Raw genomic sequence first — 27,865 nt, 5'->3', positions numbered from 1 at the left:
GAGAAGTTTCAACATTATCTATGCCTAGTTAAACCTGTTATAATAAAGATATTTACCATCTTCTTCCAAGTTATCAACCTACACTTATTATGTGCCGGAGAGATCGGTTTATGTCTAGTTATAAATACTTTTTTAGTTATATGACCATTTTCACAGGAATGAAATTTTATGTTTGATAGGAGTTTCTTTGTAAATAAAACACAAGAAATCTTTGTTGGATTACTTTTTTATATTCAAATTGTAAGTGAGTATAAAAAGTTACTCAAATAAAACACATACATTAGTTTTAGAGTTATTTACTTCTATTCGAATTACTATCAGTCATATAAAATTATTTCTTATTTTATACATTAGTAATGTAAATATATTTTTTATTATAGGTTACTCAAAAACTAAATAGAAATAAATTGTAGGTGATGGATTATATGATACTATTGGTTAAGTTACACCGGTAGTGTATAACAATTATAGAAACAGAAAAGTAAAGTAGAAAAAAAATTCCCGCGCATCTTTGAGGTTTGGGGGGGGGGGGGGGGGGGGGGGGTTGTGGCGTTTGTATTATAACTAACTAACCGCTTGACTCAATTGGAGTGAAAAGATATTTCATTGTTGGTCACTACTTGCACTGTTACTCCATTCCATTTCTTTCTCTCAACAATTATTCTTTCTCGGTATGCATCCCTATCTCTTCCAATTCTTTCCGTAATTCTGTTTTGCGTTCTTCTAACAAAGGTCTGATTTCTGGATTCATTTTGTTTCTTGTAATCTGGATTATTTCTTGGTGAAGAACGATCATTTTGAATTTGTGATAATTTCATACATGCAAAAGTATTATAATATCCAGTTTCTTGATTATAATTAGTTTGAGTAGTCTTTGAATACGAAAGATGAAGATCGTTATGTTCTTTCACTGAGTTGTAGTTTTAATCTTTGTTTTCTTATGCTTGATGATTTTCTGATGATAATCTTTCTTGTGTTGAAGCTACATTAACCAAATTCCTGTATTAAGTTGGAGGATGTTGTGCACAATGGCTAAGCAGATAATTTTGGGGTTTACAATTTTCCTTATTGGGGTTCTTTTCTTTCAAGCTGTTGCCCAAACTGATGACCTGGAAGGTATATTTAACTTCAAATAAATTCTTGAAAAGTGGGTAATTTCTTGATTTAAGCATTTCTTGAAAAGTGGGTATTTATTATATGATTGTCATTTTGCAGTACAAGCACTGAGAGATTTGTACAGAGCCCTAAACAGTCCTGCAGAACTTAAGAACTGGAAATTAGAGGGAGGTGATCCTTGTGAGGAATCATGGACTGGGGTTTCATGCCATCAATCATCAGTCATTGAGATGTATTTTTCTTTACTGAAAATAAATCTTTTTTCACCAGCAAAATCCACGCCAGATTGACTTGCCTGTTTATTTTTCTTTTCCTGCAGTAAACTTGAAGGATTAAGTCTCACTGGTAATCTTGGACATCAACTTGTTAATCTAAAACACTTGAAGCACCTGTAAGTTACTTCATTTTATACTTTAAGGATAATGTAGAATCTTGGGATTAATTAGTTAACTAGTCTTTTTTTGTTTATGAAGAGATCTTAGTTCCAATCATTTCTATGGAGAGATACCAAATAGCTTGCCCCAAAATCTCACAGATTTGTAAGATGAATATGTTTGTCAATTCGTTCTTTTAGCTTTACGTACATTGTCAATATATCTCATTGAGACTCCCTTCTTGTTTTGGTGGATATAGAAATTTGGCATGCAATAATTTTACTCAAAGCATTCCAGATTCCGTGAGTTCAATGAAACATCTCAGGCACCTGTTAGTAGATTCTGTTCAGCTTCTTTCCCATCAGTATTTTCGGTTATTTAATCTTAACATTTGTTATTTTGATGCAGAAATCTGAGTCAGAATTTACTATCTGGACCACTGGCAGATGTCTTTGGTAGCTTGGAGAATCTTATAATGATGTATGATATATTTCTTTTTTTTTTTTCTTTTCCAAGTTTGTATTTGGATGCACCTTTGATCCTTCAAAGCCCTCAATAATTTACACTGGATGAGAGTTTTTCACAATATTATTTAAAATACTTCTTGCATTATGTATTCTTACGCGGATATGTCACTCTTTAGATGTGAATTGGTAAGTAAGAGGGAGTATTTATATCTAGTGAGTCTTCGTCCTTGGACTAAAATTTATTCACTAAAAATCTGAAACTATCTATTTGATTGCTAAGTGCTAGTGTAATTTTCTTCAACAGGGATCTGTCACACAACAACTTCAGTCGAGATCTACCTGCATCATTTCGAGCTTTGAAGAACCTTGCAAGATTGTAAGTTTTTCACATCTGACAACATTTCTCTCAGCCTCTAGTTGCAAATTTCATTAGTAACGATGAGGTATTGTGCAGGTATCTTCAGAGCAATGAATTTACTGGATCAGTAATTTTTCTGGCTGACCTTCATCTACATGACCTGTGAGTTTTCTGTTTAGTGAGTCTATCAAAGTTTAAACTCTCAAAATTTAGTGTATGCTCATTTGTGTCAATTCCAGGAACATTGAAGATAATCATTTTAGTGGTGTTATTCCTGAGAGCTTTCAAAATATAAACAGCTTATGGTAAAGTATCTGGATTCAAAGTCTACTCTTGGTATATTTTGCTTTGCCTCCTACTTGACATTTTCCCAATAATCAGGATTGGGGGTAATCAGTTTCACGTAGGAGAAAGCTATCCTCCCTGGAAGTTTCCTACTGATGTTATGCCGAATGAGCAGAATATGTCTAGTCCTCCAACAACAGAATCTAGTGCCATTGAGAAATATCCTTCTCATGAATCAGGAAATAACAGAAAGAAAAGACCAGGCTCTGGGGGAATAGTTATTATGGTGATTGGAGCTGTACTGACTGTAATTGGTGCAGCAGTCTTCATTGCTATTCGGACTCATCGGTCTCGTAAACAGACACTCGACAGCTTAGAAGGCAGCATAAGTTCATTGCAGTCTCTTCCAATTAGTGCACCCCAAGGTCAGATATAGTTTTTCAGAAACACTTCATTTTATAGTTTAGATGCATCTTGTCCTGAACTTGCGCGTGTCAAAGCTTTCGCTAAAATGGTTTCAAGCTGATAATCTCTAGCAGCTCGTAGTGCACTTTTCATTTTGTCTGTTACTGAAAAGGATAATCATTCCCAGCAGACCGTGAAATACTAGACCAAAATTTTGGCTCAATTCTGCATGTTTCTTGTTGTAATTCATCCAGCATTAATGTTTCCCCACTGCACCACAGGTTCTTTAGCTGCTCAATACGATAGCCCGGATTCCTCCAGCAGTGACTCTCCTCCACTGATTTCCCCATGGCAATTGCCACCTGCACCAACCATGACTCTGAAAATGTCAAAAAGAAGAAGTTTCTCCAGGAAGTGCAAAATCCCAATATGTGCCAAACTCTATACAGTGGCAGAGTTGCAGCTGGCCACAAGCAACTTCAGTCCCGTTAATCTGCTTGGTGAAGGGACACTTGGTTCTGTTTATAGAGCAGATTTCCCGGATGGACAGGTATCCTAGGAGCTTTATTTAACAACAACTGGCAATTAACAAAGAGAAATTTACAAAGTTGTATTATTCTTCTTCTTTTGTGCAAGATTCTGGCTGTTAAGAACATTAAGACTGTAACACTCTCCATAACTGAGGAAGAACAATTTATGGAAGTGATTCGAACTGCATCCCTCTTGAGGCACCCCAATATCGTTGCACTTATTGGCTACTCTGTGGGGCATGGAAACCACCTCCTTGTGTATGAGTACGTAAGGAATGTGACACTTGATGATGCCTTGCACAATGTTTTGTGCATGCCTCTGACTTGGAGCCTCCGACTCCACATTGCCATTGGCATTGCTCGGGCACTGAAGTAAGTACACAATACTTGCTTTGTTTACCCTTCTATTCATCTGGTTGGACACCTGAAATAGGTTTTGCACCATGGCTCACTTTTTTGTAATTATGACTGCAAATACTGTAAGGTGGATGATTATTTAACTCACCTCTTGTGTTTTTCATGGTTTCATGGCTTTAATCATTCTACTTACATTTCAGCTACTTGCACACGTGCTGTGTGCCTCCCATCACCCATAGCAATCTAAAGGCTGCCAACATCTTGCTTGACGAAGATCTTAACCCTCGTATTTGTGATTGCGGACTAGCTATCCTAAGGCCACTGGCCAGCAACAGTGTTAAAATCAAGGTACATTCTTTTCGCTTATAACTGCTGTGGGAAATGCTAAGTAAACTAGAAACAGCACAAGTTTTTCTAGATACTCACAACCATTTATTGTCATTGTTAACATTGCGAGACAGGCTTCTGAGATGGCTATTGCAGATAGTGGCTATGTTGCACCTGAGCATGTCAAACGCCCAAGTGGCAACCCAAAGGCTGATATCTATTCCTTTGGTGTCCTGCTTCTTGAGCTTTTAACTGGAAGACGGCCTTTTGACAGGTTTATATTTTCTCTCAACTTGTTCAAAACCATAATCATGTTGCTGATGTTTCCTTTTTCTTATTCCTGATGCAGTTCAAAACCAAAAGGAGAGCAGTCACTGGTGGAGTGGGCTTCTTTGAAGCTTCATGACAGTGAGTCATTGTTGGAGATGGTTGATCCAACCATAAATAGAACAATTTTCACTCGGGCTCTCTCATCTTATGCTGACATTATCTCCCAATGCATTCAGGTAATACAATACATTACAAACTTCTTTTACCATATTACTCTACTGTAACCCAAATTAACTATGATAATTTCTAAAGCTTTTAATGATAAAGTTTTCACCTGACAATCATTCTAAAGTTTTGTTTTCGCTATTGAAAATATGAGCAGCCCCAGAAGGAATTCCGTCCTCAAATGGCTGAAGTTGCTCAGTCACTGGTGTCACTGTTACAGAAGTCTGGACAAGAAAAAGCAAAGTCTGGAAAAGATAAAACCACAGCAGAAGGCGCTGAAGTTGACCCCTGTGAGAGATCTTTTCGTTCAACCAACAGCCGCTTCTTTGCTTCCCCAGCTGCAAGCTACTACTCCATCTGATCTTTTGCAATGAGCTGAATATATGCTCCACCTTGTATAGTTTTTTTCATACTAGGATTTCTTCACAACCATTTCAATTCTTTTAATTTCGTTACTCCAGCTTTTTTAGGTTTCCCTCAAGCTACTACTCCATTTCAATCATTACATAAAGTTGCTTGTAGCTTATGGAGTTTAATGTGCAAACATTGATTCTTCGAGAAAGTACTTCCCTCTTGTCTTGCTTTTGCCAGCTTCTAAGATTGTTTGGTAAGACTTATTTTAAGTAAAAGAATGCCAAAGAGGAGGTACAAGGTCTCTTTCTACCGTTTAGTTAACTCAATGTTCATCTTTTCACTATGGGAGTAAATAGCAGATGCCCTTTTCCTTTTTACTTTATGCTTTCCTTTTTGGTCCCTTTGTTGTCTATTTATTTTGCACATTTGTCTTTATTTTCGATTTTCATATATATAAAATTTTCCACTAAGCTTACTGGTTTAACTCAAAAAAGAGAAAAAGAGAAGAAGAGTAAATAGTAGTTCAAGTGGTACAATTTAAACATTTTTCACACCATGGGTTAGATTCTTAAAGCCAATAACTAGACCGTACTTCAAACTTAAAATTGACCCCAGGGGTTTATAAGAGCGCAGTGCGAACCGTGTTTCGACTGGCCCTCAAAAATTTCTTGGTTTTCAGGAAAAAGAAAGTACATCCGCTGACAAATTTAGGCGATGAGGTTCATATTTCAATACTTTGCCTTCACCGAATCTCCTCTAAGTTAAGAAGCGCATAATCTACTTTGCACCTAGCTTTACGGTTGAAGAGCTTCTAAAACGAACCTTTGACAAAGCTGAACTAGTCTCGATTGTTAGAATAAACATTCTGCGTTTACGAAATTATAGTTTCAGCAGGAAATTGTCAGTTTGTCACCCTCGGCATACCGAGAATAATGGCATTCCATGGAAGTACAAAGAAGTTGATTATTTAGTTCAAAGCAAGAAAAATCTACTAGATTATGTTTAGCGAACGTCAGGTTCAACTGTGTATTTCTAACTTGTACAGTATCAACAACAATAAAACCTACAACATATATAAGAGTTGCTCCAGCCTTGTAACACTAGCTACTAATCAACAATGTATTAATCTCTCCTATGATATTCACGGGCCGTCCATCAAACATGGATGAAAGTGTACTCTCACAAAGTTTCTTCAGTTCCCTGGTCTTCCCAAGAGCTGCTTCCTGCATAAGGAAAAAAAAAAAATCCAACAACAAAATTAAGGATCCAAGAGAGAGAAGGCAGTCAGGGGACCTTTTTTTTTTTTTTTTTTTTTTGTTGAGAAAAGTATTTTATAAGTGATCAGCACTAAGAACGTGCTTTTAAGATCTGGACACGAGCAGCAAAAATAACTTAGCAAAAATTTATCCCTTCTAAACCTGTGGTGTTTGTTGAAAAGCACTCAAAACAGGTAACACTTTTTTTGTGGGAGAGTTAAGTATCCAAAAAAAAAAAACTGAAAAGCCAACAAATGTGTTCAGTATTAAGCTTACAGCATTGAAGTTCAGAAGATCTAATACGAATTACTGAGCTTGACAATACAAGCACGGCAAAAGTTGAAGTTTTAAAAACACTGTACGTAAAGGTTTCATGATTTACTTGGCCAATTGTCAGAGATTCGAAACATTTCAAAATTCGAGAAATGATGTTTATGAAATTATGAGAAGCTAACTAATACTTTAAACTCAAGTAGCCAATCTTACTACTCAACAGCTAAGACGGTATAACATATTTGCAATTACATTACACAAAATTGAAAGGCAAATAAATTAAGAAACTCACTTGTTTTGGCCAGGATGAAGACATTGAATTCTGAAGTTCCATACGCCTAATAGACAAGTCCTTCAATCCGTCCTTTAGCTTGGCTTCCTGACACTTTTTCTCCTCCAAAGTGTTGACCAACCGATCCAAAAATCTGGAATTTAAATAAATACAGCAATCAGCATGCAACTTCAACACAAATAGTTAAGTCTGCAGCACACGAATTTCATAAAATAACAATCTGAATAAATGTACAGCAATATTTCATCATGATGACAACAGAAGTGAGCTATCACACTATCAGATGTTGAATGCCATACTCTTCATCAGTAAATAGATTACTAAACCTATAGAGTTTATGTATAGTTTAGTGTTTAAAACAAAGGATAGATTGGGCGCTACCATATAAATTTCACATTCACAGAAACAGATAAGGGAAAAATATTATCCATAATAGGTTTAATGTAACTTGCTCTGTTAATACAATATATGTTTGGTAGAACGTTCTTTTTTAAAGAAGTAGAGCTACTTTGGAACAAAAAAGAAAGTATATGGTGGAAATGTCCCCATTTTTTTTCTCGTAAACCTAATTTTCATCACGACATCAAGTCCAAGCAAAAGTATCCAGAGGTTGTCTATATGGCTCATCACAAGTACCACCGACTCAACATGGTGGAGTTTTCCTTGGGGAAGCAGACACGATATTTTGGCAAAGTTATCATTTCCCTCTTGACGAAGAACAACACTCAACAAGGTTTGTACTTGGGTCAATCAAGAGTGTATGTGGATGCAGATTCAAGAACTTAGCATGTCAGAAAGATATGGAAAAGGAAGAAACTTTATTAACTTGCACAGGAAACAAAATTCACGGAATCCATAAGTAATCAGTACCTTCTGGAGTTGAGGATCATGATCATATCCCTTGTTTTCCTATTTGTAAGCAATGAAATGGCTGAGGAAACGTCAGATAGCATTGTCTGAATAATATCAGAAGAGTACTGCTGCAGAACAAGTGGAGCAACTGCCTGGACTTGATGTTGTAAAGACGTAGTATCTTCGTTCCTTAGCTCAATTAACCGTTGATTCAAGAAGGCTTTCACCTGATGGCCAAGGATCAGACAGAAGTTCAGATGTCAGAAACCATTAAACCACCACGAAAAATGACTCAACAGAAGACATTGAAAGTCCAAATGGCCGACAACCTAATAAAACCGCCTCAATAGTAGGGCCTATTTCCAGAGCAAAAGGTGATAAACTAGTGCCAAAGAAAGAAAGAAACGTCTAAAAGACACTAATCATGAAAAAAAAAGGATAATACCATTCATACAGACCTCAAATAAGTCATCAAGTATCTTATTCCTGTATTCTGTCTCCAGTAGAGGACTCCTGTCATGGATAGTTACTGAGTCTGCAGTTAAATTATTTTGAAGAGAATGCAGTTCCGCAGCATTATTCTGTGAACTATCTGCTTCAATCACATCAACTTGAGGATTGTCAACACTTATATCCCATGATATTTCTGATGCAGAGACCTCAGGAGCTAGGAATCCTTCTTCCCTTGAGGTCTGATGAGATTTTACATCATCATTACGAGGAGACGACAAAATATCACTAGCATTAACCATCTCATAAGGACCCATACCATTTCCATTTTCTTCTGTTTCTTCCACAGCGCCAATGTCCCAATCAATTTGAGAGCTATCTAAAGTAATATCCCAGTCAATCCCATCAGCTGCAATGTCAGTTTCGACAGTCATTTGATTTAAGCCACTATAGCCTGCTTGAGCATTCATAACCTCCAGAACTTCAGGGCTTACGGAGACATCAATCGAGGGGGGCCTTTCACGAGCACTCCTCAGATTTGGTAACACAACAGCTACAGTTTTCTGCAACCAGAAAAAACAACTTAAGAAAACCATGCTACACCACATTGATACTGCACTAACAATGGACTTAGGGAAGTATAACAACGGAAAAAAAGACACAAAGTTCATACATCCTTTTCCGTATGAGCATCTTTAACGAAATCTGAGTAGAACTCAATAGCCCGTGAGACAGAATCACCATTAAGTACTTCCAAGATACTGTTAAATGTGCTTGGAAGAGATTTAGTGGCAGTTCCTAGAAGTTCTGACCTCACATTTATTCCCTGAAGAGAAGAGAAAAGTCAAACATATTATAAATGGAAAGAAAAATGAAGAAAAAGGCCATAAGAAAAGAAACCATTCAATGGTGATTGAGTTAAGCAAGCTAAAACCTGCAGGCCCAGCTCCTGACAAGCCTCTACATATTTAGATGCCGAAAGAGCTGCATTTCTTTTTATATCAGCTTCTTTGCGCTCCAATTCAGCCAGTTGCTGCTGTGTCTTCTGAATCTGCTTTTTATGATAGGGGCTACAAGACAATCATATTGCTATTAGACATCTTGATAGAAAATTACTACGGTCCAATCATAACTTAATTTGTTTTGGCACAGACTGATAAAGTTAGTTAATTTACATCTCATAGTTAACATTTTGGACCATAATCTGAGCAGCTTCACCAAGGAAAATGTATTCCTTCTCATAGGCACGCACTATTGCTTCCCAAACACCCTGTCAAGAGTCAAAAGTAAAATCTTTATTGGAAACAAATACACATACATACTGCGAAAAAGAGATAGAGAGAGAGAGAGAGAGAGGGTGTTGATCTTACAGCATCACCTGAAAGCCGACCAAAAATATTACGGCTTTCTGGAGTTGACTTCAGAAGAATCTCATATATTTTTTTGGCTTCCAAATAACCGATCCCTGAAAATTAATGCTTAATCAGTATACATTTCACGCTCTGCAACAATAGAGTGTAGAAAATATCCTCTTCAGAACCACAGAGAATTGATGCAACAAAAATGTCATTCGATGGTATGCCAGTAGATGAAATTTTCTGACAAGTGAAATTTCCATCAAATTATATCAATTAGGCCCATGAAAGGGGCATAAAAGGACAGAAAGTGAATGACGAACATGCTTCAAATCCTTCAAAAGAACAAAAGAAAATATAATCGGTTCTTAACAAACAGGAAGATGCATGCCTATCCAAAACTGTAAGTAACCATTTTTCAGTTCTTAACAAAATAATTTTGTTCAAAAAAAATACACTTCCATTTCCATTTGTATTGTCGGGTTCTCAAAGAATCAATATAGCCTAATTCTTTTTTTTTTTTTTTTTTGAAATTGCGATATAGCCTGATTCTTTAAAAAAAAAAAAAAAGGATCTAAGATTGCCTGTTTTTATTAATGTTACTTATACAACGGATCAAACAAACAAATTATGGGTTTATTAACCTCAGACTCTAAAATGGTTGACAGCCAATTTACAGATTAGTATGACAGCACAATAATTATAGAAAATTAAGAGTAAATGATACTAGTATTTGAGGAAACGGAAATATGATGATGAGCAGTAGCACAGTTGATTATCCAGTTCTGGGGCTTAAAAGCATAATTTTAGTGCATAAATAAAAACGCAAAGGGTAAAGAAGTAAACCTTCAATATGAAGAGTGTGAAAGTAAGGATCAGCGTCTTTAGGGAGCGAAGCAAACGACGCTGTAATCTTAGCTCTTATGGCGGCAAGTCGTTTCCTCCAATCCCCTGGAATTCTCTTCCGATCAACCAACCACTCTTCATGAGAATAAGAAAATTCATGAGAACAATGGATTAAAAGAAATGAAAAATAGACAATTTAGATGTGTAGACATTAGAGTGAAATTTTGTTTATTTGTTTACCTCCAAGGCGAGCGAATGCTATGTCGATTGGAAGATTGCGGATATCGTCTTCCTTCTGCATTTCGCCGGAAAAAAATTCAGACACAGCTTGATTTAGTTTTGGGAATTGCCCGAATTTCACAGTGGTAACAAGGAAATGGCTCTCTCTATTTGCTAACGTGCGCCATGGAGTACTGGAGTTGTCAACTCTCAACTAAAGTCAGATGATGAGTTCGGTAATAATCAATGGGCCTAAATGAAACCCAACAGGAGAAAGGTCTTTTTGGGCCTTGCAGATAGATTTACAACGAATGTCCCCCCTTTTTAAGTTGAAAATTTTAATTGTCATAACTACCTCTAAGACCTATTTATTAATAATAACTATCTTTTATTTTTTTTATTTTTTGTAGCTAAAATATTTTCTTAAATTACACATCATAACTAGTGCCCTGTATTTCACAAGTTTCTCTTTACAATTGATTTTCCCTCACCTCCCAAATCTATCTTCTCCCTCACTCATCTCTTTCTAGTGCCTTGTATTTCACAAGTTTCTCTTTACAATTGATTTTCCCTCACCTCCCAAATCTATCTTCTCCCTCACTCATCTCTTTCTAGTGCCCTGTATTTCACAAGTTTCTCTTTACAATTGATTTTCCCTCACCTCCCAAATCTATCTTCTCCCTCACTCATCTCTTTCTAGTGCCCTGTATTTCACAAGTTTCTCTTTACAATTGATTTTCCCTCACCTCCCAAATCTATCTTCTCTCTCACTCATCTCGCTCTCTCTCTCTCTCTCTCTCTCTCTCTCTCTCTCTCTCTCTCTCTCTCTCTCTCTCTCTCTGTTCCCTCTCCTCACCCCTAGATCTGTGAGATCTCACCCTTCTTTTTCTCACTCTTTGGTCTTACCCCTCCCCGTTCACACAAAGAATAGGAGCAATCTCTGCAGGAAGCGGTGGTGGCGGAACATGGGAAGTGGTTACGGCAACAGGAGGTCGCGGAAGAATGAAACAAAGGCGGAGGAAGAAGGCGGCGGGGCAGTGGTGTTGGAACATGGGAAGTGGTTATAGCCGCAGGTGTAACATCGTCTTTCCGTCCCATTTCATTCTAAAGTGTATTTTGTATTTTCGCCGGACATTCGACCGGATTTGATTGTATTCTCCCTTTTTTTAGTGTACATAAAGTGTATTTTTTGTATTTTCACCGGAGATGTGACCGGATTTGACTGTATTCTCCATTTTTTAGTATACTTTAGTGTATTTTTTTGTATTCGCTTGTATTTCTATATTTCGAAAGAGAAAATGTGTATTTGAATAATCAAATACACCCAAATACAGTGTAATTCTTAAAAGGATTTGAATGGATTCAACATTTTTTGATGTAAATACAGTGGTATTTTGTATTTCACTTGTATTTTTTTGTATTCTCTTGTATTTCTGTATTTCGCCAAGAAATTGTGTATTTGAATAATCAAATACACTCGAATACAGTGTATTTTTTAAAAGGATTTGAATGTATTCATCTTTCTTTGGTATAAATACAGTGAATGTTCCAAATATAGAGCCTATTTTTACTCCACTTTGTTTTCACGATTTTTGTATTTCGCTGTATTTCAAAACAATGAATTACAACCGAAACCGCATAAAAGGTAGCTCCAAATATAGAGCCTATTTTTACTCCACTTTGTTTTCACATTTTTTGTATTTCGCTGTATTTCAAAACAATGAAATACAACCGAAACCACATAAAAGATAGCTACGGTTTGTAATTTTCAAACTTGTAGCCATATATTGTTAGAAACTTATAAAAGGTAACTGTTTATGTAAGTTACCCTTTTAAGTTACTACTAGTTACCTTTCATGAAATGACGCGTGGTGTCTGGTCTTGAATTTTTGTCCCAACTTAAGTAAATCTTTAGAAAATGACCTTAACTTGAAAAAATTTGCTCGGAGGAACTTCTGTTGCCCATCAGGCATAAGCTCTAGCTTTTGCCTATAAAAAAGAAGTTGTGACCAATTCAGCAGGTTCACTGTCTTGAAATATCCCGAACTCCTACCTTATAGGCAAAAGTAATTTTTGTCCACAACTTATGACCAATAGACAACAAAAGACTTGCCTTAGCGAATTTTCTGAAACGGAGGCTATTTTTTAAAAAAATTGTTAAGCGAGGCCAAAAAATCAAGACCACCCTTATGGAGGCCATTTATGAACTTAACCGTTTAGGTTTTGGCCCTATTTTTTTAAAATTGTGCAAATATAGTCCCTAAGAAATTACTTTTCCATACAACATTAGACTTTGCTTGCTCATGTTGCTCAACCTTATAGAAACATTAGACTATCGTCTAACATTTGCAATAACTTACAAATTTTTAGGCTGTGGTCTAACATTTTCTCATACGATTTTCAATTTGCTCAAAAGGATCTTTGGACCGTAATGTAAAAGGTCCGTAAGTTGTAAGAGAAATAAAAAGAGCAAAACTTACTACGCAATGACTTAGTCTTCCTAAACGGAAAGAACTTTATCAAGAATTTCCGAGCAAGATCATTTTGTGTACGGATGGAATTCACGGACTCCTTCTTTAACTATGCTTCAGCTTCTCCCAACAAAAGGAACGGGAACAACGTAAGCCTGATATAATCTGGAGTCACTCTAGTGAAATTTTAAGTGTCAGTAATCACCAAAAAAATTATGTATGTGTTATTACGGGTCTTCACGTGATTTTCCCAGAAATTGGGCCTGAGATTGAACCAACTGCACCATATTCTGCTTTAGCTCAAAGTGTCTGGTGATATTCGGCTTAGTAATGGTTTGACTCATATTCTCCATATTAAATCTAGATACCTATATCGCCGCTCTTTTCACAATTTGTCACATCATTGCAGGTGCTAGTTCTTCGACAACAACTACGAGAACACCATTCAGGTCTAGGTCTGTGCCACGACCCAAAATCCCGTAAATTGTGAGAGCACCAACATCCAATTCAGTAAGCGAACCATTTTCACATTTTAATCCATTTTCATTTTTAACATGCGTAAGTAAGAATAAACTGTGACAAATCATAATAGATGTCTCAAGATAACGTAAATGCAGAATAGTACAACCGAACACCCCAAAACATGGTGATATGAGTCAATATCACCTAAGACTGAAAGTAAATTCAAGAGTTTGACATAACACACTATGTCACGACCCAAACAGTCGTGAGTGGCACCCACCCAAAACCTCTAGTGGGCGAACCATTTACTTAACCAACCAACTAAACCATTATCCAAATACTGAGCCAAATTTAAAGCATTCAAGGATATAACAGATGTTATACCCCATTTAAACCGGTTAAAGTAGAGTACAATATATTGGAGATTCCTATTTATTTATTTTTAAGGAGTCGCCACCTAATTGATTTTAAGGTGAATTAGGGCACCTAATTATTAACTAAGGTAAAGCTAACTAAACCTCTGTTAATGGTCTGCTCAATTTTAATTCTAGGTAAGGGTTCTAATTATCCTAAAGGGAAGGGGTTAGGCATCCTCTCGGATCTGTTAACTACGGTTACTCGGCCAAATTTAGGTTAATTAATTTAGATTAAATATAATGCTTAAATCTTAAGAAAATAGGTTGTAAGTGTTATTAAGGTTTTAAAGGAAAATATAATAATGCCATTTAAACTAACTTGTAGAAATACATAGTAGTCCACTTAAAGATAAAACTTATAAATGTTGTTAAGCTTTAAATAATAATGTTATTTTAAAAAAGAGACTTGCAAAATATAATGATTTGCATATAAATAGAAGCTTTTTAAGAGAAAACCTGACCAATTTAAACTTGGGATAAAATGCCATTATATGAGTATAGTGGTGTAGGAAATCTAGACTTGTTATAAATAGAATGCAAAAAGGTTTAAAGTAATGTAAATGAAGCTTTAAAATTCAATTGGTTAGATATGCTTACTTAATCTAAACTATTTTATAAATAGAATGCAAAAGGAGATGGATTTTCTTTCTCTTTCTTATTAACTTTATTTAACTATGTTTGGCTAAATATATATATCATCAGATTAATCTAAAACGTTCATGAAATGCACTGGGATTAATATTTGCATATTAGGGCGTTTTGAAATTTTAAGGTAGTAAGTATAAATCATGATTCCCTTTAGCTGAAATATATAATTATGCTATTTTGTAAATCAATTGTTCTAAGAAAGATAAATATTATGGGTATTATAAATAATTTAAACGTAGAATAAAAGAGAATGAAACTTGGAGAATTAATTGTTAGTCTTCCTAACTACCCATCACTAAAACTAAACCTACTAATTCATCTAAGGTTCATCAAAATTAAGAAAATAAAACAAAATAAAGAGTTAGTCATGCAATACAAATTAAATGCATAGAAAATAAAATAGAAGGGCCAATAAGCTAAATGGGCTCAGCCCATTTTTAAGGACTACTGCTGCTGTTTTTTTTTTTATTGGGCTTTGACCCAGAACTTCATTTTCTATTCCCTTGGCTGCGGACAGAACTGGACAGAGGAGGAATAATATTTTCGTTGGGCCTTGTCCCAACACCGAATGTGAAAGACGAGTCCCTCGGACTCGTATGCGAAGGTCATGCATAAAATAAAAGAAAAAGGATTAGTATATAATCAATGAATAAGATTAAACACGCAAAATATAAACTCGAAACAGATTAGTAGATTGTGTATATTATATGTATATTTGTCCTAATCTAAACAAGGGACTGGAAACCCAACAGAAAGAAACAAGATAGAAAACAACTAGCTTGGATACTTGGGACAATAATTGTCTTAGCTGTGACAACACTTTGCATAATGTACTGGCAATTCATAATATTTAAGAAAAGCAAGTGTCTCAGAGAGGGCATATGCACAACAACAGGGAAAAAGGGAATTCTAACATATGAATGGATATTCAGTATTATGCAGCCAACACAGAATTCCAAAACAAGCATACATGCTTATCCAAACACACATATTGCCTTTGGTATACCATACCAATCTTATTTACTTATTCAATAACACAAAAAGGATGCCAGAAATTTATTTAAACCATCACGTATGAATACATAGTTTCAGGGAAAAATTAAAAATTAAGGCCAGGCTGAAATCATGCTTTAATTGAGATCACTTAAAGTAGGCACTTGGTGAACATGAACAAATTTAGGCAAGTTCAGGCCTAAGTAAAAATAAGATACATTTTTCAGTATAGTCATATGGTATTTCAAAGGCAAAATTATTTGTAGGAGGAAAAAACAGGTTCTGATCTCAGCAGAGGTTGAACAATTCAACATTAATTAGTTAACAATGAAGCTTAAGACATGCACGAGACTTATTCGAGGATGCTATGAATATGTAGAATTTTGGACTCGAACTTACAATCACTTTTAACCTAGTTAGGAATCTTTGATAACCATTTTCAACTAGATAAGACCACATAAGTATGCTGGTGTTCAACAGTCACGTGGTATTTGCTAATGAGTAGAATATAACTCTGATGGGGTCCTGCTAAAGCTAAGAATGAGTGAATTAATGGTGTATGCATGGATTCATAGTCTTAATGCAGGTAGAATAGGACAGGCAACACACTTATAGGCTAGCCTCACATGACAAACTAAATTCTTTTAGCAAACCGGCAAGTGATAAATGGTTTGGATCCAACAGAAAATATGCAGTGTAGTTAGGTGGTTTCGGAACTTTAGATAGGCATAACCAATCGTCATGAGCATGCAAATCAACATATAGACAATTTTAGGCATGTATGCTAACCAATACAAAAACCTTGATAAGCTAATTTATGCATAACTATCCACAGAGAAACTAGAGTTTGTAGGCAAGTTTGCTTAAACATGCGGCTAATCATACAAGGCAAAACGGGGGACCCTTAAGATAAACAGACCTAGTTAGATTAAGGTTCACTAAGGCTAAGCATATATGTGGCCAGAGAAATATCCATCATTTAGGCATAGTTCACAGATTACAATTTTACACCTAACGACATGTATAACTGAGGCCAATCACAGTCACTAAACACTGAAACTCTAAACTAATCACATAACTAATTTTAGACATTTTACACATATAATTCAAATGGAATCTGGATGGCCCAAGCCTTATTAACATTCAAGCATATAGGATCATGTTCACAGCTTAACATATCATCTGCCGTTAACTACTTAACCAAACTTCAAGTTTCAGTTTAAATGAGACAAGAACACAACACATTTTATCTAACTAGTGGATCTCTTTGCAAAACAGATCTTATACTAGTCACATGATGGCTCAAAACCCCCTTTAAATGCTCTTTAAACATGACCAAAACTTAGCAATTAGGACAACATAACCAAATGAGACTAACACTTAACACATATCTGCCTAATTTGTACTAACGCTTATCATAACCAATCAATTTAGTACAGATAACAAAAACAATTAAAATGCTAAAAATATACTAAAGGAGGGAAGTATGCTGACCTTCTTCGCGGTGCAGCGAATCTGAGGTGCGGGGTTCTCGGATCTATACTCGCAACACCACAAATCCCGAATTCGCACACACTCGAACTTGAAATAATTCCAAAGACAAAACGAAAACAAAAAAAAACTGAGAATCTTTTAATCGATATCAAGAAAGAATCGTGACTGCTAAATAATATTTCTTAAGGGGATTTTTTTGGGGGTTTCCAACTTGTCAATTTTCAGGCGGCTCCCGCTTCTTCTTCAACGACTCCTTAAGCGATTATTTATAGGGGTGAACTAGGGTTTTGCTAGGGTTTGACAACTGAAATATTGGGCGGGGTTTTCTGGTCAAGATATTTTCAAATTAAAATGCTAGGGTTCTGTTGTCGATCAGAAAAACAGAAGTAGAAGACAAAATCTATTAAAAATTTGTACCCGAAAAATCAACGGAACAGACAAAAGAAACAATTTTAGCTTCACAAATGGACGAAGTCCATTGAAAACCTTTCAGATCGCAAAACAGAAAAGAAAGAAGAAGAGAACAAAAGTTTAACCTCTTTCCCTGATTGAGTCTGGACGAGGGGGGTACAGACATTAATTTCGTTTCCCGAATCGGCCATGCATGGCCTGTGACCGTGAAAGGGGACTGTGATCTTGCCACTTTTGTCGACAAAGAGAGACGAGGTGAGGAGAGAGAGGAGCGGGGGAGAGAGGAGAGAAAGAAAAGAGAGGGATGCGGCGCCTGATGAAAATAATAGAAACCCTACTCGTTTCATTTGTTTGAACGAGTCGGGTCGGGTCTGGATAGTGGGCTGGGTTGGGTAGGTTTAGGCGTATGGGCTGGTTATTTAACGATATGGGCTAGTTATTAACGAATTGGCTTTGGCCCAAATAGTTTTAGGACTTAAATGTGGAGTGCATTAATATACAATATGTAATTATTAGTGCTCAGATAAAAAATAGAAATTACGTTACGTCACAATAGCCGTGTAATAATATTTTGTAAGTCAACCATAAGTAACGCTATTATTTAATTATGCGCAGGTAAATGCGATGCGTGTGCATAAGCTGGTCAAAAGTGCTGAAATGATAAAAAATGTGAATTATAATAATACTGGTAAATAATAATAATAATAATAATAATAATGATAATAATTGTAACAGTAACAAAAATAATAACAGCTAGCGAACAAGAAACGCCGGTATTAATAAGAGACTGATCATTATAGTAAAACATAAATAATTATTTTAAAGTTCCCAAAATATCAGAAGCGTAGATAAATATTTTGGGGAAGGCGGGACAAAATTGGATGTCAACAACTTGTCCCTCTTTGCCCGGTAATGATGAAAGAATTTTCGGGCAAAGACGTTGACTCAATAGCCTATTTTGTCCCGGCTAAAGGATTTTGGAGGACTAAAGGTAAAGAAAGTTTGAGAGGATTACGACCGAACTCCGGTCTCCGAGTTTCCTACATATCTCGGGCTACACGAGAATCAGGCCGTGTGTAGTTCTGGGATAACTACGACTCCTATGAATAGCGAATGCCGATTGACGCGGACCTTTGCAAAATATTGTCCCAGTGTCGAATTATGATGACACTGGGTATTATGATATAACTTGAGAGTTCTGAAAATTGAGTGTGCTGAAATGCAAGCGGGATATTTAGAGTTGGAGGCGAGTGTTCGAGGTAGATCTTTGACCCTTGTCGGGAAGTTTGATTATCCTTCCCGACAAATTGCCCCAGTTCGCTGCTGAAGAAATAGTTCCACGAGTTGATGTGCAAAGCCATTTTAATCTTGCCATTTTCAAAAAGTCACAAGCTAAAAACGATAGTTAGCAATAAAGAAATATATATGTAAATAAGACAGGGTTGAGGAAGTTTATACTTATAACCCATGTTTCGGAAGTTGAATCCACATCGTACTTTGGAGATGTATTGAATTTATGGCTTCCACTTGAAGAAGAAATTAAGTCGACATCCACATTTACATTAACGAAAGCAAAATCCACATCCACGTCTGTTTTTTGAGGAAAGCTAAAACCATGATGACACCACATTTTTAAGGGGAGCTAATTTATGACCATATTCAAACCCTTATGTACAAAATCCACTGTGCGTAAATCCACGTCCTTATCCACGGAATTCATGCCCGTGTCATAAAACTCATGATGTAGAAAAATGAATTCATGTCCTCATACACAAAAATCCACTATGCACAAATATAAATCCACGTCCACGTCCATATTCCACGGTACAAAAATATAAATCCACATCCACTTCCACAAACTTTAAGTGCAAAGAGATAAATCTACTTCCACATCCACAAGATCTATAATGTAAAAAATAAATCCACGTCCACGAAAGTCGCTGTGCTGAAATTTAAATCCACGTCTTTGCCCCAAAATCCACAATGCAAAACATAAATCCACGTCCGCTTCCACAAACTTTATAATGTAGAAATATAAATCCACGTCCACATCCACATTCCACGGTACAAAAATATAAATCCACATCCACTTCCACAAACTTTAAGTGAAAAGAGATAAATCTACTTCCACGTCCACAAGATCTGTAATGTAAAAATAAATCCACGTCCACGAAATTCACTGTGTTGAAATTTAAATCCACGTCCACTTCCACAAACTTTATAATGTAGAAATATAAATCCACGTCCACATCCACATCCACATCCACATCCACGAAGTCATTAGAGCGAAAAGGTAAATCCACCTCTACTTTCACAAAATTTATAATGCAAGAAAGATAAATACACATCCACGTCCACAATGCTCATAATACAAGAAGATATATCTACGACCACGTCCACAATGTCCACAATGCAGAAAATAAATCCACGTCCACACAATCCACGATGTTGAAATATAAATCCACGTCCGCTCTCACAATTTGTAATGTTGACATGTATATCCACGTTTATGTCCACATCCACAAAACCATTCGAGAAGAGATATAATTTCACATCCTAATCCATGTCCGGAAGTTAAATCTACAATTGTCCCCACGATTTGACATATGATGCAAGATTTCGATACTGTCATCTCATTAAATACCACATTCTAAAAAGAATGTCACGACCCGTCTAGGGGCCGTGACGAGTACCCGATACTTGTACCGAGCACCCCTTGTCTATCGTTTTACCTTTACCTCTTAGCAAGCCATGTAAACAGAGCCATTTTGTTTTTTAACATTAACATTAGCGGCGTCATTCTGAACATAGAGTAATAAACTTCGTTATTACTTATACATCAACATTAGCATGCCAAAACACCATATACCTAACTATACTTAACTGACTGTATATATCTGTCTACGAGCCTCTAGACATAGTACGTTTATACATAGAAAGGGCTGAGTACTGCCGTGCCCGAATATATATACACAAAATAGTACCAAGGAAGTGAGGCTCCGGAATAACTGGAGCACTGTCAACACTGCTGGTAGAGCTTCTAAGGATCAAATCCACCTGTCTGCTGACCTACGCGGCATGAAACGCAGCGTCCACAAGAAGGGACGTCAGTACGAATAGTGTACCGAGTATGTAAGGCTTGAATAGTAGCATACGGAAAGTATAAAACGGAAATAACGACATAAGAGAATAATAGCACATGTCCTGAGGTAGAAACATAACCTGTATATATATATACCCTTGGCAGGTGCTATGCGTACTTAGCTTTCCTTTAAGAATCTTTCCTTGTTCATATACATATACATATAAAATAGGACATCTCATATTGCCGAGGCGTCGGCAGCCGATCCATTTAACCATAAATATACACATCCCGCGTCCGGGACGATATCATATCATGTAATGCCAACTGATCAGGTGGATATGCGTTCATAACGCTCTGCCCTTACCTCCATTTTCCCCGTATACACATGCATATATCATGTACATATATCAGCGTCTATAGCGCTCTAGCTCGTTTATCATATACATATACGTGTGTCGTGTAGGTACATCAACGTCTATAGCGCTCTGGTGCTTTTATCATATACATATACGTGTATCATGTGCATGTATCAGCGTCTATAGCGCTCTAGCTCTTTCGTCATGTGCATGTTTTAAAAATATATACACATATCTTACATACATTTACATGTCTTATATGCATTTACGTATCCTATATACATATGTCTCATAGGCACGCAGGAAAGCCCAAAGAAGAATCATGTAGTCATCGGAGTGACGTAAGGTCGGTGACCTCCAATTATATTATAGAATACTCGTGATCGCTTTGTCTCACCTTGAAGGAACGAGTATTTTAAGGTGAGACTACCAATGGGGAATAATATTAAAGTAAACGTAGAATGAAATCGGGGCATCATAGATGTCAGTTCATAGACTTTGAAATCTTTTAGAAAATAAAGTCATAGCTAGGAAATATAAATAAGATTCAAAAATTAGTTTATCATTTTCATGTTTACATAAGATACTTAGCTTAGTCATCTTAGTCATAGAGTCGTTCCGGTAGTACGTATCATAGGCATATTCTCTTATCTAACATCATTGTTATCATTATCGTCATGGAAGTGCCCTCGTTAGAGGAGTCATAGTATTTATCATTTGGTAACGAAATCGGGATCAAAGGTTCCCTTTGGATTCACTTCAAGTAAGTCAAGCAAGACTGTAAGGAAACATCCGAGAGTAGCGGGCCCACCTCGGGCCGGATGGGGTGACGTATATGATTTATATATATTACGTGTCATGTCATTACTTGTGAGGGTCCTAGGGTAATCGGGTCCCACTTATGCAAGTTCTAGGGGTTTAAGAGGTCTTTCCATCATTTGCACACTTTCTAGTTCAATTCTATTGAACAAAAAGTGGAAAACTTTGGATGCGGATTCCGGGGAAGAGAGTTGTCCCCGAGGCGCGTACCCAACTTATTCCGTCTAAGACATGCCATAGAAAGAAGGGTGAAGCCTTACATACCTCTTTCCGCTTCTTTTGCTATTCCGAATTCACGTTGCAATCTCGTCAAAATCTGCAAATTGGTCATGTTTACCAAAACTCTTATTAGGATACTTAGAGTTGAATTCTTAAGGAAACATTTGGCTACCGAAATTTCGGCAGCACTTCCCCTATAAATACTCCATCCCACCAAGTTCAACTTGGCTAATTTCAATCAACAACAATCCCGGGAATTCAAACCCGGCCAAAATATCAACCACAATTCCAACAACAACAATACTAACAACTTCCATATTCAATCAACTTACTACTTCTTCAAAAAACTTTCTAACTTTAATGAAAACAATCACAACCTCATGATATATATTCCAACAACATCATACTAACCACATTACCTTCCATGCATGCAAGAACATTACATTCAATTCACATAACTTCTAAAACAAACCTCCACCTACTTCAACTTCACAAGATTATTATGCATTCATTAGCAATCTAGCATCCACAATTCAACTACAACCAAAACATTAAATAGAATTGACTCATTTTCTTCCATATTACTCTACAACTACACGGCCAACATCAAACATACACACTACAACCTCTCCAAATTTATTCAACTTCCATTTTCCACATATCATTCACAACAATAACAACCAAACACTAGATAAATTAATTAAAACACAATTTCTACACACATATACATGTTCCATACCTCACGGCCACACCCCTATTTTTATCTCTTTCATGAATTTCATCCATTTTAGCATACTACAACACATATAAACCATTCATAACACATAAAGAAAGATCAAAACTCACCTTTCTTCTTCAACTTCTCACTTGACTACAACTTGGCAACTTGTATGATTTTGAATCTTTCTTGCTCCAACAACAACTCCACCTTGTTAAGCACCCTTTACTTGGTAGGGATTGAGTTTTGAAGAATTTTTATCAATTTTTCTCATGGACTTTCTCTATGGCCGAAATGGCCTTAAGCTTTTCTCTCTTCTTTCTCTTGTTCTTCTTTTCTTGAAACCTCTAGAACTTATTGTGATAAGGATGACTTAGTCATCCTTTTATTGACCAAATTTTATTTAATATTGGCTTGGGCCATAACCATGGCCGGTTGGGCCTCACAAATTTGGGCCTTATTATTTTTTTTGATTTTTTTGGGCCAACTCGGTTTGGTCCCGAGTTGGGCCTAGCCCACTGACCTTTCGACCTTAAAACGTTCATATCTCCTTGTACCGACGTCACATGGGGACCCACGACCTATGGTTGGAAAGATAATTCAATTATCTACAACTTCTATTTCTTGGTACTTTTCCAAATTCCAAACTTATAATACCGTTTTTGCCCCTTGAAGTCAGATCACCCGAAAACGTTTTCTTAAAAATATTCGTTTGGAGGACTTCCACTTTGATTTGGCCCAAGGGTCCTTCTTGAGTCGTGTTTAACTTCTCATATGTGATTCATATGAATTTGTTTAGATGTCCCAAAAAAAAATCTCGATGTGTGGGTCCCACCTCAGCAAATAATCTTACGTTCAAAAATACGGGATATAACATTCTCCCCCCCTTTAGAACATTCGTCCTCGAATGTTAAACTGGCTTCATAGTGTATCATAATACTTCGGGGAGGTCTCCTTCGTAGACATCTCACATGTCGCTTAGGTCGCTTTTATGTCGTAAGTCCATTGAGTAAGCTCCGAACGTTGGCCCTACGTTAATAAGTCCCCTTTCTGTCACGCTTTCTCCTCTTCCGTTAGTCTTGTCCGTCTCAGCCTACATGACTTTTATAGGGTTTGTAACCACTCCACACACTCTAATTTACATTGGACTACCTAGCTTCACATTCGTCTCTTGTTCCCACATTTGTGAAAATTTCAGCATATTTCCCAGGGGGTCACCCATCATGAAATTACTCTCACCCTAGCACGCTTAACCTTGAAACTTTAGTGCATTTCAGCGTCTTAGCGTTAGTATTTTCGCCCCCACTCCCTCGCACTACTTATATCACATATTATGGAACGAGTTGGGGTCTTAGCAGTTTTCGAAACGCCGCGTAACACATCTCTTCTTTTATTTACAGTTCTAACCTCTGCAATCTCTAGTATTCGTCTTTTTACCTGTGCGTATGGCTACCTTTCGTCCTAATTTCTGAATTCTTAATATGATCAGCAATATAAAGGCAACGTAGGATAGGATAGAATCCGAATCAATTAACATACATATCATAGAAGGTGCCGAAAAAGTACCTGTGGCCGCGTCTGCGGAAGGCTCAGGGTTCTGTCATCCTGTCAATGCATATAGGCGGTGCGGAGGACCAGCTGAACTAGGTGTCCCTCCTCTACCTCGGCCGCGGCCCGCTGGAGCTTGGGAAGTCTGTCCAAGAGGGCGTACGGTCGACGATGAACCAACCGCGGACCCGACGGGCTGGGCTTGGTCTCCCTCATACCTCAGTGGGCAATCACGCATCAAATGGCCAACCCGCCCACAAGTATAACATGCACCTGTACCTGCGCGACACTCTCCAGAGTGTGGTCTACCACATCGCGCACACCGTGGCGGGGGTGGCATCATCCTGCTAGAATCAGCTCTATACTGGGATCCTGACGCCTTAGTACCCTGATCTGGTCTCGAGTGAGTAGAACGGTCAAGCCCCCTATCCGCAAATCGAGGAGGTGCACTGGCCGTCGATTGGTCTGAATACCTAAATTGCTCTGGTGCCTGTCCCCCTCTATACTCGCTTCTAGCCCTGGAAAATCTGCCCCTTTTTCTGGAACCCTTATCTGGATACCGCTCCCCTCTCTGTGACTGGTACTGCTCTTCCAAATTTTGGGCGTGGGCTTGAATGCGGGTAATAGTCATCCCATCCTGGAGTGAAGCCGTCAGGCACTCCTTAACTAAATGTGGCCCTAGCCCACTCATGAATCGGTGCACATGATCTCCCCTATCTGCTATCAGGGCTGGGGCATACCTGGCTAGTGAGTTGAAACGAAGGCCGTACTCCCGAACACTCATATTTCCTTGTTTAAGGTTCAAGAACATCTCGGCTCGTGCTCGTCGAACCTCTGGCGGTAAGAAATGTCGCAGAAATGCCTCGGTAAACTCCTGCCAAACCGGGGGAGGTGCATTCGCTCCCCTCGAGGATATCCAACTACTATACCACAAAACTGCCACATCCCGCAGCCTGTATGAAGCCAACTCTACGGACTCCGTATCCGAAGCATGTATGATCCTTAGAGTCCTCAGCATCTCATCTATAAAACTCTGCGGGTCCTCCTCTGGTCTGGATCCATAAAACTCTGGAGGCTTCAGGGTGATAAAGTCGCGGGCCCTTGCACTTACCGCCCTGTCTCCTAGGTCTACATCTTGCCGCTGAGCCTGTGCGGCAATTAACTGGGTCAGTAATTGAATGGCCTCGGCCATCTGTTGGCCCGGAGCTGCTGGCGGTGGAACTGGAGGTGCGGGGGCTGGAGCTGAAACTCTTTCCTGCTCTGCTGGTGCAGGGGGAGCAGGAAAGGTCTGAGGGGGAGCTTCATTATGAGATTCTCCTTCTTCTAGCTCCCGTTCAACTCTGCTGCCAGCCACCCTCTTGCCCTTCTGGGCCGCCGTAGCCTTCCTTTTCGGCGGCATTACTGAAACCATAACACAGGATTAGGAAAGGAATGTGAAAACCTGGTAGCATAGCTCTATCGCACGATCTTGAGTACAAAGAAGGTCATATTTCCTAAATGCCCTGTAGCCTCCTGTTTATAAGTGTGGCACGCAACACACCCATAAACAAGACTCTACTGGACACGGCTCGTAGACAAACTCCTAGGACCGAACTGCTCTGATACCACTTCTGTCACGACCCGTCTAGGGGCCGTGACGAGTACCCGATACTTGTACCGAGCACCCCTTGTCTATCGTTTTACCTTTACCTCTTAGCAAGCCATGTAAACAGAGCCATTTTTTTTTAACATTAACATTAGCGGCGTCATTCTGAACATAGACTAATAAACTTCGTTATCACTTATACATCAACATTAGCATGCCAAAACACCATATACCTAACTATACTTAACTGACTGTACATATCTGTCTACGAGCCTCTAGACATAGTACGTTTATACATAGAAAGGGCTGAGTACTGCCGTGCCCGAATATATATACACAAAATAGTACCAAGGAAGTGAGACTCCGGAATAACTGGAGCACTGTCAACACTGCTGGTAGAGCTTCTAAGGATCAAATCCACCTGTCTGCTGACCTGCGCGGCATGAAACGCAGCGTCCATAAGAAGGGACGTCAGTACGAATAGTGTACCGAGTATGTAAGGCATGAATAGTAGCATACGAAAAGTATAAAACGGAAATAACGACATAAGAGAATAATAGCACATGTCCTGAGGTAGAAACATAACCTGTATATATATATACCCTTGGCAGGTGCTATGCGTACTTAGCTTTCCTTTAAGAATCTTTCCTTGTTCATATACATATACATATAAAATAGGACATCTCATATTGCCGAGGCGTCGACAGCCGATCCATTTAACCATAAATATACACATCCCGCGTCCGGGCATCCCGCGTCCGGGACGATATCATATCATGTAATGCCAACTGATCAGGTGGATATGCGTTCATAACGCTCTGCCCTTACCTCCATTTTCCCCGTATACGCATGCATATATCATGTACATATATCAGCGTCTATAGCGCTCTAGCTCTTTTATCATATACATATACGTGTGTCGTGTAGGTACATCAGCATCTATAGCGCTCTGGTGCTTTTATCATATACATATACGTGTATCATGTGCATGTATCAGCGTCTATAGCGCTCTAGCTCTTTCGTCATGTGCATGTTTTAAAAATATATACACATATCTTATATACATTTACATGTCTTATATGCATTTACGTATCCTATATACATATGTCTCATAGGCACGCAGGAAAGCCCAAAGAAGAATCATGTAGTCATCGGAGTGACGTAAGGTCGGTGACCTCCAATTATATTATAGAATACTCGTGATCGCTTTGTCTCACCTTGAAGGAACGAGTATTTTAAGGTGAGACTACCAACGGGGAATAATATTAAAGTAAACGTAGAATGAAATCGGGGCATCATAGATGTCAGTTCATAGACTTTGAAATCTTTTAGAAAATAAAGTCATAGCTAGGAAATATAAATAAGATTCAAAAATTAGTTTATCATTTTCATGTTTACATAAGATACTTAGCTTAGTCATCTTAGTCATAGAGTCGTTCCGGTAGTACGTATCATAGGCATATTCTCTTATCTAACATCATTGTTATCATTATCGTCATGGAAGTGCCCTCGTTAGAGGAGTCATAGTATTTATCATTTGGTAACGAAATCGGGATCAAAGGTTCCCTTTGGATTCACTTCAAGTAAGTCAAGCAAGACTGTAAGGAAAAATCCGAGAGTAGCGGGCCCACCTCGGGCCGGATGGGGTGACGTATATGATTTATATATATTACGTGTCATGTCATTACTTGTGAGGGTCCTAGGGTAATCGGGTCCCACTTATGCAAGTTCTAGGGGTTTAAGAGGTCTTTCCATCATTTGCACACTTTCTAGTTCAATTCTATTGAACAAAAAGTGGAAAACTTTGGATGCGGATTCCGGGGAAGAGAGGTGTCCCCGAGGCGCGTACCCAACTTATTCCGTCTAAGACATGCCATAGAAAGAAGGATGAAGCCTTACATACCTCTTTCCGCTTCTTTTGCTATTCCGAATTCACGTTGCAATCTCGTCAAAATCTGCAAATTGGTCATGTTTACCAAAACTCTTATTAGGATACTTAGAGTTGAATTCTTAAGGAAACATTTGGCTA

At 37.8% G+C, this 27,865-nt stretch overlaps 2 protein-coding genes across 3 annotated transcripts; one reads left to right on the top strand and one right to left on the bottom strand.

Moving 5' to 3' along the window:
- Positions 1-548: 548 nt before the first annotated feature.
- LOC132637250 (protein STRUBBELIG-RECEPTOR FAMILY 2) lies at positions 549-5,416 on the top strand. 2 transcript variants are annotated; one of them, XM_060354391.1, is made up of 17 exons: positions 549-671; positions 983-1,116; positions 1,216-1,348; positions 1,436-1,507; positions 1,590-1,655; positions 1,750-1,821; positions 1,899-1,970; positions 2,262-2,333; positions 2,412-2,477; positions 2,555-2,620; positions 2,697-3,025; positions 3,287-3,555; positions 3,642-3,907; positions 4,093-4,240; positions 4,354-4,493; positions 4,569-4,725; positions 4,872-5,416. In XM_060354391.1, exons 2-17 carry the CDS (start codon positions 1,017-1,019, stop codon positions 5,073-5,075), a joined length of 2,232 nt encoding a protein of 743 aa, XP_060210374.1. In that variant the 5' UTR covers positions 549-671; positions 983-1,016; the 3' UTR covers positions 5,076-5,416. The 2 variants fall into 2 exon arrangements, with proteins under 2 accessions (XP_060210374.1, XP_060210420.1); XM_060354437.1 differs by lacking the exons at positions 1,590-1,655; positions 1,750-1,821.
- Positions 5,417-6,013: 597 nt separating this feature from the next.
- On the bottom strand, positions 6,014-10,836 carry LOC132635502 (CDK5RAP3-like protein). Its single transcript, XM_060351929.1, has 10 exons — positions 10,633-10,836; positions 10,393-10,527; positions 9,562-9,656; positions 9,367-9,461; positions 9,126-9,261; positions 8,865-9,017; positions 8,200-8,754; positions 7,760-7,968; positions 6,890-7,022; positions 6,014-6,291 (listed from the first exon to the last, which is right to left on the bottom strand). The coding sequence occupies exons 1-10, from the start codon at positions 10,691-10,693 to the stop codon at positions 6,169-6,171; spliced, it is 1,695 nt and encodes a 564-aa protein (XP_060207912.1). The 5' UTR covers positions 10,694-10,836; the 3' UTR covers positions 6,014-6,168.
- Positions 10,837-27,865: the final 17,029 nt, after the last annotated feature.

This window comes from Lycium barbarum, chromosome 1, assembly GCF_019175385.1.
Source record: "Lycium barbarum isolate Lr01 chromosome 1, ASM1917538v2, whole genome shotgun sequence".
Classification (NCBI taxonomy): domain Eukaryota; kingdom Viridiplantae; phylum Streptophyta; class Magnoliopsida; order Solanales; family Solanaceae; genus Lycium; species Lycium barbarum.
This window is presented reverse-complemented; position numbering and strand designations above follow the sequence as displayed.